At 38.0% G+C, this 16,411-nt stretch overlaps 1 protein-coding gene across 1 annotated transcript; it reads left to right on the top strand.

Moving 5' to 3' along the window:
• The first annotated feature begins 525 nt into the window (after positions 1-525).
• On the top strand, positions 526-14,930 carry LOC127637459 (BCL2/adenovirus E1B 19 kDa protein-interacting protein 3-like). Its single transcript, XM_052118541.1, has 6 exons — positions 526-633; positions 6,755-6,890; positions 7,333-7,423; positions 8,057-8,133; positions 11,318-11,458; positions 12,766-14,930. Exons 1-6 carry the CDS (start codon positions 591-593, stop codon positions 12,812-12,814), a joined length of 537 nt encoding a protein of 178 aa, XP_051974501.1. The 5' UTR covers positions 526-590; the 3' UTR covers positions 12,815-14,930.
• Positions 14,931-16,411: the final 1,481 nt, after the last annotated feature.

The following is a 16,411-nucleotide window of genomic DNA, read 5'->3' as shown; positions in this document are numbered from 1 at the left end:
TGTATGAAAGTCTCTAATAATACAAAAAACATCATGACATCTGAATGCCACCGAGCGCCCCCTGGAGGAAAACCGGCAACATTTGCCACTCAATGACACACACACACACACACACACACACACACACACACACACACACACACACACACACACACACACACACACACACACATGTTGTGTTTCCATGTTTTATGGGGACTTTCCATATACATAATGCTTTTTATACTGTACAAACTTTATATTCTAACCCCTAAACCTAACCCTACCCCTAAACCTAACCCTCACTGAAAACTTTCTGCATTTTTACATTTTCAAAAAACATAATTTTGTATGATTTATAAGCTGTTTTCCTCATGGGGACTGACAAAATGTCCCCACAAGGTCAAACATTTCGGGTTTTACACACACACACACACACACACACACACACACACACACACACACACACACACACACACGAGAGAGAGAGAGAGAGAGAGAGAGAGAGAGAGAGAGAGAGAGAGAGAGAGAGAGCGAGGTCTGTTAAATAAACAGAGACACAGTGAGGAGCTGAACTCGGTGCATCTCCTCTTGAACTCATCTGTCCCATCATGGCTCTTTCAGGATCTCAATCACCAGATGATGCTCTGCACAGTAAGACAAATGCATACGTAACACTGCTTTGTCGTTGTAACCTGTGATGTTGCACATTTAATTTACTAGACATACTATATAGAGTTCTACATTTTAATATAAATATATTTGAATACATTTTAGTATTCCAATTATTTTATAATTTTTTATTAAAAAAATATTTGTTTTATACTTGAATTGATTTTATTAAACTATGTTAAGCTAATATAAATTATAGTTAAAATAGAATTACACAATGTCATTTTTATAAAATGATTAATTATCTAAAATTATAAACTAAGTTTGTTTAAATAAATGTGCAATTATGAGTTTATTTATATATTTTTTTTCATGTTTCAGTCTCTTGTATATTAATATTTGTCTTTGTTTATATAAGTATATACGGTGTGCACATTTATTATACATTATATACATTTATTTTACTCAAAATTATTTGACTCTTTTGAAACAACAGATTCACTTTTGTTCAAAGTGTTGCCATTTAGCTGTTTACAATGCATATATTTCAGTGTTACATCATAATTCTTTGTTATTAATACATTGTGGTCTGTTGCTTTGTCTTTGTTTTTGACAGTATTATTATATAAACAAATTCTATGACTCGTCTGTTTTGTATCTCTAATCCAATTAATGTGAAGAGAGTAAACAGCTCTTATACTTTGATCAGTGGCTTAAACTGTCCGTAGGGGAAGTGCACTAGGTATACGTGGCACACAGCGCTTCTCTGGTGTTATGTCACACTTCCACATGGTAGAAAATCTGGGGCATTGGCACAATTACTTCACCCTTCTCTCACAAACCAACTGAAAAAAAGACCAGGAAGTAGAGAGAGAGAGAGAGAGAGAGAGAGAGAGAGAGAGAGAGAGAGAGAGAGAGAGAGAGAGGATACTTTAGACTTTCTGGAAGAAAATAAAGGTCAGAATGAGGAAGAAGTTGGGGAGAAAGAAAGAGATAGAGAGAATGAAGAGAGAGAGAGAGAGAGAGAGAGAGAGAGAGAGAGCGAGAGAGAGAGGTGACTGGCTAATCTTTCACAGAAATAAAATGCTTACGTAAGCAAGCGCTTGGTCAGCAAGCAACACTGTATTCTCCATGTGTTAATGTCAACAATCAGATAGATAGATAGACAGACAGATAAACAGACAGAGAGACAGACAGACAGATAGACAGACACACAAACAGATAGATAGATAGATAGATAGATAGACAGACAGATAGACAGAGAGACAGACAGACAGATAGATAGATAGATAGACAGACATATAGACAGAGAGACAGACAGACAGATAGACAGACAGACAGCCAGATACATAGACAGACAGACAGACAGATAGATAGATAGACAGACAGATAGACAGACAGACAGACAGATAGATAGATAGACAGACAGACATATAGACAGAGAGACAGACAGACACACAAATAGATAGATAGACAGACAGACAGACAGATAGATAGACAGACAGACAGACAGACAGACAGACAGACAGATAGATAGATAAATAGATAGATAGATAGATAGATAGATAGATAGATAGATAGATAGATAGATAGATAGATAGACAGATAGACAGATAAACAACACAATTATGATAAAACAACAAACAAAAGCGGAACACATCTTCTTCATCTGTGTCGCACACTAGGTCTGTTCCTAGTCAATGGCAGGCTTCGAGGAGACTCCTACGGTAGATACACCTACAGCTCATCTTTCGGTAGCAGTACAGCCGACTATTTTCTGACAGACCTTAACCCAAACTCCCTCAGAGCATTCACAGTTAGCCCACTAAACCCCCTGTCAGACCACAGTAAAATAACCCTCTACTAAAACAGAGCAATGCCCAACCAAGAAGCATCTAAACAAACCCAGCTCCACTCACTTAGAAACATGTATAGATGGAAACAAAACAGTAAAGATACATATCTAAGTACAATTAGTCAACCGAAAATTCAAGCCCTATTAGATCAATTCCTTGTCACTCCTTTCCTGCACAATAGTGAAGGTACAAACCTAGCAGTAGACAAGCTGAACAGAATATTTGAGGTATCAGCATCATTATCCAACTTAAAAACCACAAAAAGAAAACCAAAAAGACCACATGCCACTGAGAAATGGTTTGACAATGACTGCAAAAAACTTAGGAAAGAATTAAGAATCCTATCCAACCAGAAACACAGAGATGCTGACAATGAGAACATCCGTCATCTCTATCACGAAAAACTTAAACAATATAGGAATACTTTAAGAAAGAAAAAAGATCAAAACACAAAAAGTCAACTCTGGGAAATTGAAGAATCCTTAGAATCCGACCAGTTCTGGAAACATTGGAACACACTAAACAAATCCTACCATCAAGAACTAGCTATCCAGAATGGAGATGTTTGGATTAACCACTTCTCCAACCTCTTTAATAATGTAAACAAAAATCAGGAACAAAATGCCCTTTATGACAAACGAAGGGTTTTAGAATCAACCATCAAAGACTACCAGAACCCCTTAGACTCTCCAATGACACTAACCGAACTATTAGACAAAATCCAAACCCTGAAATTGCAAAAAGCCTGTGGTGTCGATGGTATCCTAAATGAAAAGATTAAATACACAGACCACAAATTCAAATTAGCCATTCTCAAGCTCTTCAATATCATCCTGAGTTTAGGTATATTCCCCAACATTTGGAACAAAGGACTTATTACCCCAATCCATAAAAACGGAGACAAACTTGACCCTAATAACTACCGTGGTATATGTGTAAACAGCAACCTAGGCAAACTCTTCTGCAACATCCTAAACAGCAGACTAGCCCATTTTCTCAGAGATAGATGTCCTGAGCAAGTGTCAAATTGGCTTCCAACCAAAATATCGCACATCAGACCATATATACAGTCTCCATACCTTAGTCGATAAGCAAATTAACCAAAACAAAAGTAACATTTTCTCATGCTTTGTTGACTTCAAAAAAGCATTTGACTCCATTTGGCATGAAGGTCTTTTTCTTCAATTAATCCAGTGCGGCATTGGAGGAAAAACATATGACATCATCAAATCAATGTACACAAACAACAAATTTGCAGTTAAAATTGGTAACAAACACACAGAATTCCTCCCTCGGAGTCGTGGAGTGAGACAGGGCTACAGCTTAAGTCCCACGCTGTTCAATATCTACATAAATGAGCTAGCGAGGGCTCTGGATCAGTCTACAGCACCTGGCCTTACTCTTCTGGACACTGAAGTCAGATGCCTTCTGTTTGCTGATGATCTGGTGCTGCTGTCTCCCACTAAAGAGGGTCTACAGCAGCATCTAGACCTCCTGCACAGCTTCTGTCAGACATGGGCCCTGTCAGTTAACCCCAAAAAGACAAAAATAATGATTTTCCAAAAAAGACCCAGCCGCCAAGACCAACATCATAGTTTTAAATTGAACAACATGCTCCTCGAACACACGCAGGACTACACTTACCTTGGCATAAATATTAGCAACACAGGAAATGTAAAAAAAAAAGCTGTAAACGCCTTGAGAGACAAGGCCCGGAGAGCTTTTTATGCTATTAAGAGAAATATCCAAATTGACATCCCAATCAGAATCTGGCTAAAAATAATAAAAACTGTAATAGAGCCCATCGCGCTGTACGGGTGTGAAGTCTGGGGTCCACTCACAGACCAAGAGTTCACTAAATGGGACAAACACCCAATAGAGACTCTGCAGACCGAGCTGTGCAAAATCTTGCTACGAGTTCAGCGCAAAACCCCAAATAATGCCTGTAGAGCAGAATTAGGATTATACCCCCTTGTAATAACGATTAAAAAAATACCATTAAATTCCATGCCCACTTAAAAAATAGCGATGAACAGACCCTCCAACACAAAGCCCTGTCCTACCAAGAGCTGGAGCCAGAGAAAAACGCCCTCGGCTGATTGGTCTTAGAGCTGACGTCACAAACTGACAATAAAAACATAGCCAGACCAAACCAAATAATTAAAACACAAAAAGAGAAATACCTCAAACATTGGACAGACGCAACAGCCAAACAGAGTAAATTGGAATGCTATTTGGCCCTATAAAGAAAATATGAATTGGCAGGATACCTGAGTAAAGTGAGCGACCCTAAACTGAGGAAAGTCGTGAGCGTGTACAGACTCAGTGAACACACACTGAGCATAGAGACAGGCAGACACAGACAGACAGAGAGAGAGAGAGAGAGACAGGCAGACACAGACAGACCTGGCTGCCGAGGGAAGAGCGACTGTGTCCTCACTGCACAGAGAACCAAGTGGAAACAGAACTACACTTTTTGACATCCTGCCCCAATTATACAAACATTAGGGACACTTTCTATCCCCTTTTTACAACCTACCAGAAAGACTTCCACCAAAAATCAAATATGGACAAACTCCCACTCCTGCTAGGAGAAAGCCCAGCGAGCTCAAGCCTGGCTGCCAGGTACGTGAGGTCCTGTCACGAAGAAAGAGCCTCCTGCAGGACAGAGCTACCAACCATACGCCTAGAGACACTATTATAACTATTAGAAAATTAAACATTTTATTGCAATGTTTATTTCCATGTAAAAAAAAGAAAAAATACTTTTATTTTTTTTTTTAAATTTTATAATTATTTACTTATTTGTATTGTATAGTGTTATGAATGCTTTGGCAATGTAAAGATTTCTTTCACCATGCCAATAAAGCTATTTGAATCTTGAATCTAAACAGATAGACAGAGAGACAGACAGACAGAAAGACAGACACACAAATAGATAGATAGATAGATAGATAGATAGATAGATAGATAGATAGGAGGACAGACAGACAGACAGACAGACAGATAGACAGATAGATAGATAGACAGACAGACAGACAGACAGACAGACAGACAGACAGATAGATAGATAGATAGATAGATAAAAAGACAGATAGATAGATAGATAGATAGATAGATAGATAGATAGATAGATAGATAGGAGGACAGACAGACAGACAGACAGACAGATAGACAGATAGATAGATAGATAGACAGACAGACAGACAGACAGACAGACAGACAGATAGATAGATAGATAGATAGATAGATAGATAGATAAAAAAGACAGATAGATAGATAGATAGATAGATAGATAGATAGATAGATAGATAGATAGATAGATAGATAGATAGATAGATAGATAGATAGATAGATAGACAGATAGACAGACAGACAGATAGACAGATAGATAGATAGATAGATAGATAGATAGATAGATAGATAGATAGATAGATAGATAGGAAGACAGACAGACAGACAGACAGACAGACAGACAGATAGATAGATAGATAGATAGATAGATAGATAGATAGATAGGAAGACAGATAGACAGACAGACAGAAAGGCAGACAGACAGACAGATAGATAGATAGATAGATAGATAGATAGATAGATAGATAGATAGATAGATAGATAGATAGATAGATAGATAGATAGATAGATAGGAAGACAGATAGACAGACAGACAGACAGACAGACAGACAGATAGATAGATAGATAGATAGATAGATAGATAGATAGATAGATAGATAGATAGATAGATAGATAGATAGATAGATAGATAGATAGAAAGAAAGAGACTGACAGACAGATAGACAGACAGACAGACAGACAGACAGACACACAAATAGATAGATAGATAGATAGATAGATAGATAGATAGATAGATAGATAGATAGATAGATAGATAGATAGATAGATAGATAGATAGATAGAAAGAGACAGAGAGACAGAGACAGACAGGCAGACAGACAGACACACAAATAGATAGATAGATAGAAAGAAAGAGACAGACAGATAGACAGAGACACAGAGAGACAGCAGACAGACAGACAGATAGATAGATAGATAGATAGATGATAGATAGATAGATAGATAGATAGATAGATAGATAGACAGACAGATAGACAGAGAGAGACAGACAGACAGACAGACAGACAGATATATAGATTGATCTGTCGGTTCCCCCTGACCGCATTCATATAGCGATAAATAATCTTTTACTCTATTTTATTAATCCAAAGTAACCTCTTCAGACGTCTGACCTCCAATCCATGTCAGTTATTTGATATTTTCACTTACTGACATCATGTTCTCTCTGTCAGGCTCTTGGGTGCAGCTGGAGGGTCAGAGAGATGACACAGCGGGACCACAGGACACAACGACCTCCATGCTGCAGGGGGAGTTAGAGAGAATCCTGCTGGACGCTCAGCTGGAGTGTGAGAGTAGTCAAACGGACAGGTGTGTAGCGGAAAAGTGTCAAATCGCTTACTACCATATCTGTTTAAAGTTATATCCAGTCTTACATTTTCCTTGTCATGACGATGTAACGGTATACCCTGTAATCTCAGCATGTGATTTATTGAACATGGAACATTCCTTCAACAAGTATGGAGACAAATTGAGACTTTTGCTTCAGTTTCCTGCTCCACAGATTGTCCTCCTGAGAACAACACCCCTGTATCCTCACACACCTATTGAAGAGTTTCAGAAGAGACCTCAACAATGTGTCAAAATGCCAGTTTCAATATGAATCTTCCATCATTACAATTTCTGAGCTATGCTGTCCACGTTAATATAATAGCTCAGTACTCTTGTCTAATTTTGTAACAATAGCAACAACAACAACAAAAAAACATAAAAGTTTAGATGTTGTTATAACTTGAATTTTCATTTGATTCAGTCCTCCGCAGGTCGTGACCCCGAGAACAACTGGGTCACCTAAACCAGCCAGCGAGGGCGGCAGCAGCAGCACAGATTGTGTTACTATACAGGTAGCACACACACACCAGCAAATACAGGTGCATCCTGTAATGCTTTATAAACTGTATGGAAGGAGTTCACTGTATGCGGGACACCCGTTCATTGCTTTTTCTGCACTATCCTGTCCAATACTGAAAGCAAACAACCAAACAAATGTGATTTTACAGTATGTGGGCTCAATTTGTCTGCAAAGCTCATTCAAGCTTATAAGCGCCTTTTGATCAGAAGGCTTTATCGTCAGATTCACTCGATTGTGTCCAAATTTGTAACTGTTCATAACTCTGGCAAAAGGCTTTTATTGTTATAGCCAGTCACTAATGACTTGAATATTTATGATGTTTTTATGTAGTATAATTTTTTTTATCATTATAATTATGGTAATAATCATATGATGCTATTTTTTGCAATAGCATTTGCTTTCATGGTTTATTAATCAATAACTCACTCATCATTCATTATGCAAAATTTTCCCATTTATTCAGCCATAACAATAATCTTTTTATTTCCTATGGTAAAGAGTAACCGCTTTCATTTTAATCAGAGAGTAAAAGGTTCATGTGGTGCACTGCAAATACGTTCCCACACACAAACTCTTACAAATCTCTCGCTATCTTTTTTCTCTTTCTTTCTGTACATTTCTGTAGTCGGATGAGAGTGACAGAAGGGTGAGTGCTGAATGGGTGTGGGATTGGTCCAGTCGGCCAGAGAACCTGCCGCCCAAGTAAGAGTCACCTTTGTTTAAAGGCGCAGTGCACAATTTCTGTGCCACTAGTGGCACCACATGAAACCGCAGTAATAATGATTTAATGATGACAATAACAAAGATTAATAAAGATTGGGAAGGTTTTTGCACATGATGTCAGTTTACCGTCCTAGAAAAAAATATGCGTTTTAAGGACCTCATTATGTCATATGGAGATAATTAATGACACGGCCTTCTGTTATACACTATGCTCTTTAAGAACCACAGAGTGTTTCACAGATTGCCAACTCTTACAGCACAGCGCTTGACCTCTGTTAGCCCTGCATACCTCTGCTAAAATCTGCGAGAGGATCATTTAGAGTCGCCACACAAAAATAGCTTGTGCGCCACACCATGAGTCAGCGAATCTGCTTATGTCGAGTTTATCAAGATTATGAGTTAGGTAAAGTAGAAAGTTCGAATGCAAAAGACCATTAGAGAAGCATAGGCGAGTGTGGTAAACCCATGTCACAAAACTTTTAACATTTAAACGTTTAATGACGTGGGATTGTAGATTAGGGAAGCTCTAGAGTGCACCGATATCATTATGCGGTTTTAAAGATAAATCTCGGAAGAAAGCACAAATTCTCCACTTTGTCAATTTTCATAACAGTGCATATACATGCTGACGCTGTAGTGCCAGATCCTAGCCCCAAGGGGTAGCTGTCTATAAAGCCTGATTTTAAAAGCCTTTCACTATATCCTGATAAAGCTATGAGAATGCTGCCTATGATCGCAGACCATTTTAGGATTCAACGACATTGGGACTACAGGTGAACTGTATGTGTCATAATTAAGTACAACCACAGAAATGGCTCTTAAAAAAGAAGATTCTCTTCTGTGCTGTCCTCCATCTAAATGTTGCACAGCTATCATGATCAGCTATCATAGTAGCCTGGTATTTATATATATATGGCTATTATGATATATAAAAACACATGGAATGTCTCTCGTCCAATCAGATTCGAGGACAGGTTCTGTCCTCGAATCTGATTGGACGAGAGACATTCCACGTGTTCCGATGTCTCAGAATATCAGCACTCGGATGCTTCACTATTTGTATCACTCCACTTTCTGTTTCACTTACTGTTCATGCCATTCTAAACTAAAGTGTAAGAGCAGTGCAGATGTGTAAAAAGCTAGGTGTGTCTCTTTACATTTATTTTGTGACATTACAAGTTTTAGCCAGCAGGTGGCAGCAAAAGACCATTTTTGTGTTGTTCTGATGTTACGTACATCGCCAGTCAGTCAGTATTTTCATTTATCGGCACTCTGTGATTTCTCGGATTACTACTACACTAGAAATAGCTTTAAACTAACAACTTCATAATTAAGGCTCATCACAGCTGAGACAAAACAGTCTGATTAATTACACACTTAAGGCGCTTAACAATTACTACAAAATGTCCCCACAAGGTCAAAAATGTCAGGTTTTACTATCCTTATGGGGACATTTGGTCCCCATAAAGTGATAAATACACGCTCACACACACACACACACACACACACACAAACAAACACGCATACACGCAGGCACGCACGCACACACAAACACATCCTTGTTTCTCCAGTAACTTGTTAGAAACAGCCCAAGCCGTGATACTAGTTCTAAAGTGATGTTTTTTTAGAGGCTTGGATGCATATGATTTGAACCAGCAATGGCAGATTCTGATCCATCACTTAAGAAAGTATTTCCATGCACATGTGTTTTGTGTGTTTGGTTTGTGACTGTAATTTTTTTAATTTACTTGATCAACTGTTGTATATTAGCAAAATCACACTCACAATCGTGCTATATGGCTCTAAATCAGCACTGTTGTGATTAACTACGGCACTCAGCCTGTGGCCGAATCACAACAGTGTTGATGTAGGGCCATATTGCACTATTGCTTGTGTGATATTGCTTAAATAAATAAATAAATAAATATATATATATACACTAGTCAAAAGTTTGGACTAATGTACAGATTTAGCTGTTTTGGAAGAAAATCGGTGCTTTAATTCACCAAAGTGGCATTCAACTCTTCACAAAGTATAGTCAGGACATTACTGATGTAAAAAACAGCCCCATCACTATTTGAAAAAGGTTATTTTTGATAAAATCTAGACAGGCCCCATTTCCAGCAGCCATCACTCCAACACCTTTTCCTGGAGTAATCATGCTAAATTGCTAATTTGGTACTACATAAGTAAACCTAACAGCAGGGCCAAAAATTAAGGGGGGCTCAGGACAAAAATGCCCCAGGATTCTAGACCTAGTTAGACATATTATGGCCAAAAATATGAGTTTATTTAATTTTATGGGTAAGAGGTAATATATTTAATTATTCAGATGTAGAACTAGGCAGATTTATGAAATGAAAGGACTTGAAATGAAAGGATAACTCACTGTATATTTTAGAACAAACTATGCCCTCATAAAAGTGCAAAAAGCCAAAAAAAAAAAAAAAAAAAAAAATGAATATAATCAAATCCAGGGGGCATTTGCTGCCCCTAGAGGGAAAAGATAATTTCTTTTTTTTCTTCTTCTTGTTTTTATTATTTTATTTACTTATTTCTTATCCCCTTTTCTCCCCAATTTTGGAATTCCCAATTCCCACTACTTAGTAGGTCTTCGTGGTGGTGCGGTTACCTCAATCCGGGTTTCGGAGGACAAGTCTCGGTTGCCTCCGCTTCTGAGACCGTTAATCCGCGCATCTTAACACGTGGCTCATTGTTCATGAAACAGCGGAGACCCACAGCATGTGGAGGCTCATGCTACTCTCCGCGATCCACGCACAACTTACCACGCGCCCCATTGAGGGCGAGAACCACTAATCGCGACCACGAGGAGGTTACCCCATTTAACTCTACCCCTCCCTAGCAACCGGGCCAATTTGTTTGCTTAGGAGAGCTGGCTGGAATCACTCAGCACGTCCTGGATTCGAACTCGCGACTCCAGGGGTGGTAGTCAGCGTCAATACTCGCTGAGCTACCCAGGCCCCTGGAAAAGTTTATATTTGTCTCAAAGAAATTTGTCTTAGAATACCTGTGGTGTCCTGTGGTGCATGCATGTATAATTCTCAAGCCAGCATTTGCGTGGTTCCAAAATAATCTTTTACACAGATATTTTTATATTCTCGCAGTTGTCTCAAATGCAGCTCTTTTTCCTCTGTCTCTTCAGGGAGTTTGTGTTTCATCACCCAAAGCAGTCTCTGAGCATGAGGAAGATGGAGTTGATGAAGAGGGGCTTTTTTTCCTCAGATGTGCTCCTCATCCTCCTCCCCTCTCTGCTCGCCTCGCATGTTCTTGCGTTGGGTCTGGGGTGAGCACACTTCAGTCTTCCCAAATCTTTATTTTAATCTCTCTGTGTAGCAACAGTTTATGCTTATGTAACCCTGTCACCAGACTCACACTGTGCGCACATACAATGTTAAAATCAGACATAGACCGCTATTGTTTTTTTAAATCTACAGCCTATACATACTAATAAATATAACCAATAAATATAATTTTTTTGTTTATGTCTGACAACAAGTTCGCAGAACTGACATTTAATTATTGTTTAAACTTTTTTGACACAATAATAAATAAATAATCATTAGACTACAGCAATAAAAAGATAACATATGCAATACTAATAATTGTGGTAGTAAAATTACCATGATAAATCATCATCATAATAACTATTATATTCTGTAGTAATAATAATAATGTTTAATTGTCTGGAAACCAATATGCAGAACTGATATCTAATTATAGTTTAATCTCTTCTTATTAACTAATTATTAGGCTACTTCAGTTAAAAACATAACATGTATTCTATTAATATGAATAAATATTATTTAAATATTCATACAATACATATAATTTTTATGTAATATAATTGTCTGACAATCAATATGCAGAACCAAAATATTTAATTGTTCAATCTATTATTTTGACACAATAATGATTCATTATTAGACCATAGCAATAAAACCTAACATGCATAATAATGATAATAATAATAATACATATTATTTAAATATTCATACAGTATAACAGATAAGTATAATTTTGATGTTTAATGTGCAGAATCAATATTTATTTATTGTTTAATTTCTTCTTTTTGACAAAATAATAAATCAATAATAATTAGATTACAGCAATAGAAACATAGCATGTACAAGAATAATAATAATAATATTAAATATTCATAAAATATTCATAACTTCTCACTTAAGTATGGATATGTTAAGTAAGAAGTAACCAAATGGTGGCATTTATTGGTATTATTTTTATGGTTTATTGTATTGGTTTATTAAAAAGCCAATAACCAATTAAGTATAAAAGTGTGAATATCAGTAAATAATACCGGTCTGTAGTCGGTAACAAAAATGCCTCTAAAACATCACATTGTGAAAGAAATTACTTATATTTAATGCACTTTTGTAGACACATTTAGAAGAGCTAAAAAAAGAAAAATGTTTGTACTTAGACTCTCTAAAATGTTCTATGAGCTAAACAATTTGAATTTACTTTGTCCTCCATTTTCAGGACAGAAAATAGTGTAAATACATAAAAAGCATAATACATACTAACTTCTGCCAGAAATGGCGGATTGTCTCATTCTGTCTCTTGTTTTCTTAGAATATACATCGGCAAACGACTGGCCTCCTCCTCTACCAGCACGCTGTGACACATGACCTTCGGCAGCTCACCGACTGGCTGAGATTGCTGCCGCTAGCACTGTAGCTCAATTACGCCTCTATTCTCTTCCCGCAATGGGGCAAATGAGAGAGCAAAGCTCCTCTTGACACTGTCTGTACATGTCCCGTCCCACCACAAAACAAGACAAGTCTGTCTCTCTACCTCCACACCTTTAAAGTGGTCATATCATGAGGAAACAAATCGTTCTTGATCTTTTGATCAAAAGGAGTGAGAGTCATATTTTGAATAGTAAAATGAGGGAATGTTTATCAAACATTGTGATGTTTCTGGCTGTGTGTAGCACCTGCACTCTGCAGCTCCTTCTGAACAATCCCAACGTTGGAAACCAGTGGAAAAAAGAGGGTCATGAAACACTAAATAATGACTGTTTTTGGCAAAAAGCACAAAACAAACAACCAGAAAAGTGGACCTCAGGAAAAAAATTCAATAATGCAAGATTGAATGATATGACCCCTTTAACACATTAAGGACTACAGAATGTCCAGCAGGTTTGTTATTGTAGTTGTTTCCATTTTATTCTCAAACTATGTGTCCAAAAAGTAACATGTTCATTGTGTCCAGTGTAATACAGTGAACTTGAAAGCCCTTTAATGCACTGAGATCTGGTGCAGACAGAGAGGCGCAAACCATAGATGAGAAGCTAAGAGGGCGAGCGAGCAAAATAAATAACGGGAATATTTTAACAATAACATCAAATGCAAGTTTGAGTGGAAATCGTTTAATTTTGGAGAAGTTATGACTGTATCCTGTATGTTTAGAGTGGAAATGCAGAAGTGTAACTATAAAATGTCAAGTAACTGGAGCTAATCTGGTCAGAAGTATCTAATTTCCAATATCTTGACCACAATAAATGTCACTGTTGTTTCCACCTACTGCCTGATGTTGTTACTAATGGCACTTTTCCACGTCACGTTACGGTTTGACTTGACTTGACTCGACTCGCTTTACTTTTCCGAGCTTGCTTTTCCACTGCTGTTTTGTGCCGCCTCATTATGGGTGGGATTATAGGCTGATCAACATAGTTGCGCCATCTCTACTGCCGTGACATCATCTTAAACGCAACACAAAACAATAAACAATAAGCTGTTAGCTACTAGCTCATTGTGCTGCATAAAACAATTGCTGCATGGTGATTATACACAAGTGTACCTGATCCCTGAAAGGGGTTGTAGGAACCTTGGGCACGTAGCCCGGTCGGGGTCTCAGGATGACGTGAGAATCTGCCGGATGGATCTCCAAGCAAGTGCCGCTGACAAAGAACTCTTGCAAGTCCCCAACCCTCTTGATGGAAGTGAATGCAATCAGGAGCGCTGTCTTCAAGGAGAGGGTCTTTAGTTCGACTGACTCTAGCAGCTCAAACTGGGAGCTCTGGCTTGAGTGATCGTGTCTACGACGGCTGGTGGTAGACTGGTTAGATCTTCCAGAGGTCTGGGCACAGATGCCAGCGGGTGTCCCGTCCCTGAGAAAGAAGATCCTTCCTCAGAATCTGCCAGGGTGGTGCTGTCGCGAGGAGCGTGAGATCCGAGAGCCAAGTCAGAGTGGACCAGTAAGAAGGGGCCACGAGAGTGACTTGTTCCTCGTCCTCCCTGACCGTGCACAGGACTTGTGCAAGTAGGCTCACTGGGGGAAATGCATACTTGCGCAGCCCCCAGGGCAAGCTGTGTGCCAGTGCGTCTGTGCCGAGGGTGGCTTCCGTCAGAGTACCTGAGTGGATTCTTGGAAGGAAAACAGATCTACCTGTGCTCTGCCGAATCAACCTCAAATCAACTGGACCAATTGAGGGTGGGGTCTCTACTCAACCTACACAACCTTTCTATGGCTTTTATGAATATTTTTAATTTCAATGTCTTTTCTAAGACTGGAAATTATACATTTAAAATTCCCTCATATCTACAGATTTTCCATTACCGTATGAATCCTCTATTTACTAAGAATCATCAAACATTTTGTATTTTTTATCTTAGCCCATTGGCAAATACTATTTTCTTTTTTTTTTTTTTTTTTTGCATAAACCACCCATTAGATTTCTCTGAACTAATTCCATTTTACAACTGTCAATTAAATAAACCTGTTTTGATATTTTTAATGGAAAACAAGACAAAAATGACTAATTAAGAAAAATAAATATTTATTTATTTTATATTTAATTGCATTTGTATTTTTTTGCGCTGCAATCCTCCTTACCAGGAAGAAAGTGAGCATTGTTGGACCTTTTTCTTCTCTCTTTCCATCTCCCATCCTTCCTATATCCCCGTTGCTCCCTCTATTTCCTTTCCTCTACCCCTTGAACTGCTACTTTGTGATGGAAGGGTGGAGGAATTCAATTAAGTGCAGTAATAATTAAGACAAATTTGCTGGAGTTTGGGTTGTCATTTTTACGGAGGCACAGATTTAGATAAAGAGGCATGAAAAACAACAGTGAAGTATTGATCAAAGCCTGTCGGCCTCTTGTTGAGAAAATTGATCGTTCCAAATGAAAAGATGGGAGATAACGGATGAAGGGGTAGAGGCTCGTGGCATGGGCCGCATTTCACTCTGCATTTAATAAGTTCATAAAGACATGAGCAACAACAGAACACCGACTGGTGCTCCTAAAAGCAGAACTACTTGCTTTAAAGATCGCATGAAATGACTTGGTGAGTGCAGTGATCTTTAACTGTATATTCAATTTTTTTTAATTTAAATCAGCATAAATTAAAGTAAGTAAAACAAATACTGGTATATCTAAATACTCTACAATATTAGTAATAGATCATCATTATTTTTGCATTACAGTAATGGGAATTTTGGGGGAAGGTGTGCTCTGGCCTAATTATAAAGAAAATATTAAGTAAAAATATTAATAGTTAAAATAAAATAGGAAAATTTTTCTTTTGAATTTGGGGTGAAATATGATCTGGATATGTAAATGGTTAACCCGAAGCCTTCATAAAGCAAGAGTCTGCTAAATTTGTTTAGGAGGTACATCTAGATTAGGACATGTTCTATAGTTTGAGTCTATATGTGACTGAAGGCATGCATTTGTGTGTCTGCTTACACGTTGGTTCTCTTTGTTCTTTGTGTCAGAACACATTACCTGTTTTCCAGCCATGTGTTCAAATCCATAACCATCACCGGGGGTGTAAAGTCAACACATACGCACACACAGGTTTCACATTTGCCACTGTGTTGAAATAGGCTGGAGCAGATGGATATTAAAGGGGCCATATACAATACTCTTGTGGCATTAATGTTTTTCACTTATATTGTAATGGCTATTTTCCACTGCACGTTACGGTTCGACTTGCATCAACTCTACTCGCTTTACTTTTCCGAGCTTGCATTTCCACTGCAGTTTAGTGCCGCATCAACGTGGGTGGGATTATAGGCTGATCGTCATCATTGCCGTGACACCATCTTAAACACGACACAAACTGACCAAAACAATAACACGACCGCTAGCTGTTAGCTACTAGCTCATTGTGCTACATAAAGCAGTTGTTGCATGTTGATTTTACACAAGTGTAAGAGTTAAATTGGCCTGGTTGTTTTAGAAGCTTCCAGTAGCTGCTCAACTAAATAAAGT

Source organism: Xyrauchen texanus, chromosome 4 (assembly GCF_025860055.1).
Source record: "Xyrauchen texanus isolate HMW12.3.18 chromosome 4, RBS_HiC_50CHRs, whole genome shotgun sequence".
Lineage (NCBI taxonomy): Eukaryota > Metazoa > Chordata > Actinopteri > Cypriniformes > Catostomidae > Xyrauchen > Xyrauchen texanus.
The sequence above is the reverse complement of the archived record's forward strand: the minus strand, read 5'-3'. Positions and strand labels throughout refer to the sequence as shown.

Excerpts from the sequence above, each read along its gene's own strand:
- LOC127637459 (XM_052118541.1), top strand. The coding sequence starts at position 591 with ATGGCTCTTTCAGGATCTCAATCACCAGATGATGCTCTGCACA. Across the intron at positions 7,424-8,056 it reads CAGATTGTGTTACTATACAG|TCGGATGAGAGTGACAGAAG; the intron begins GTAGCACACACA and ends ACATTTCTGTAG. Across the intron at positions 11,459-12,765 it reads GTTCTTGCGTTGGGTCTGGG|AATATACATCGGCAAACGAC; the intron begins GTGAGCACACTT and ends TTGTTTTCTTAG.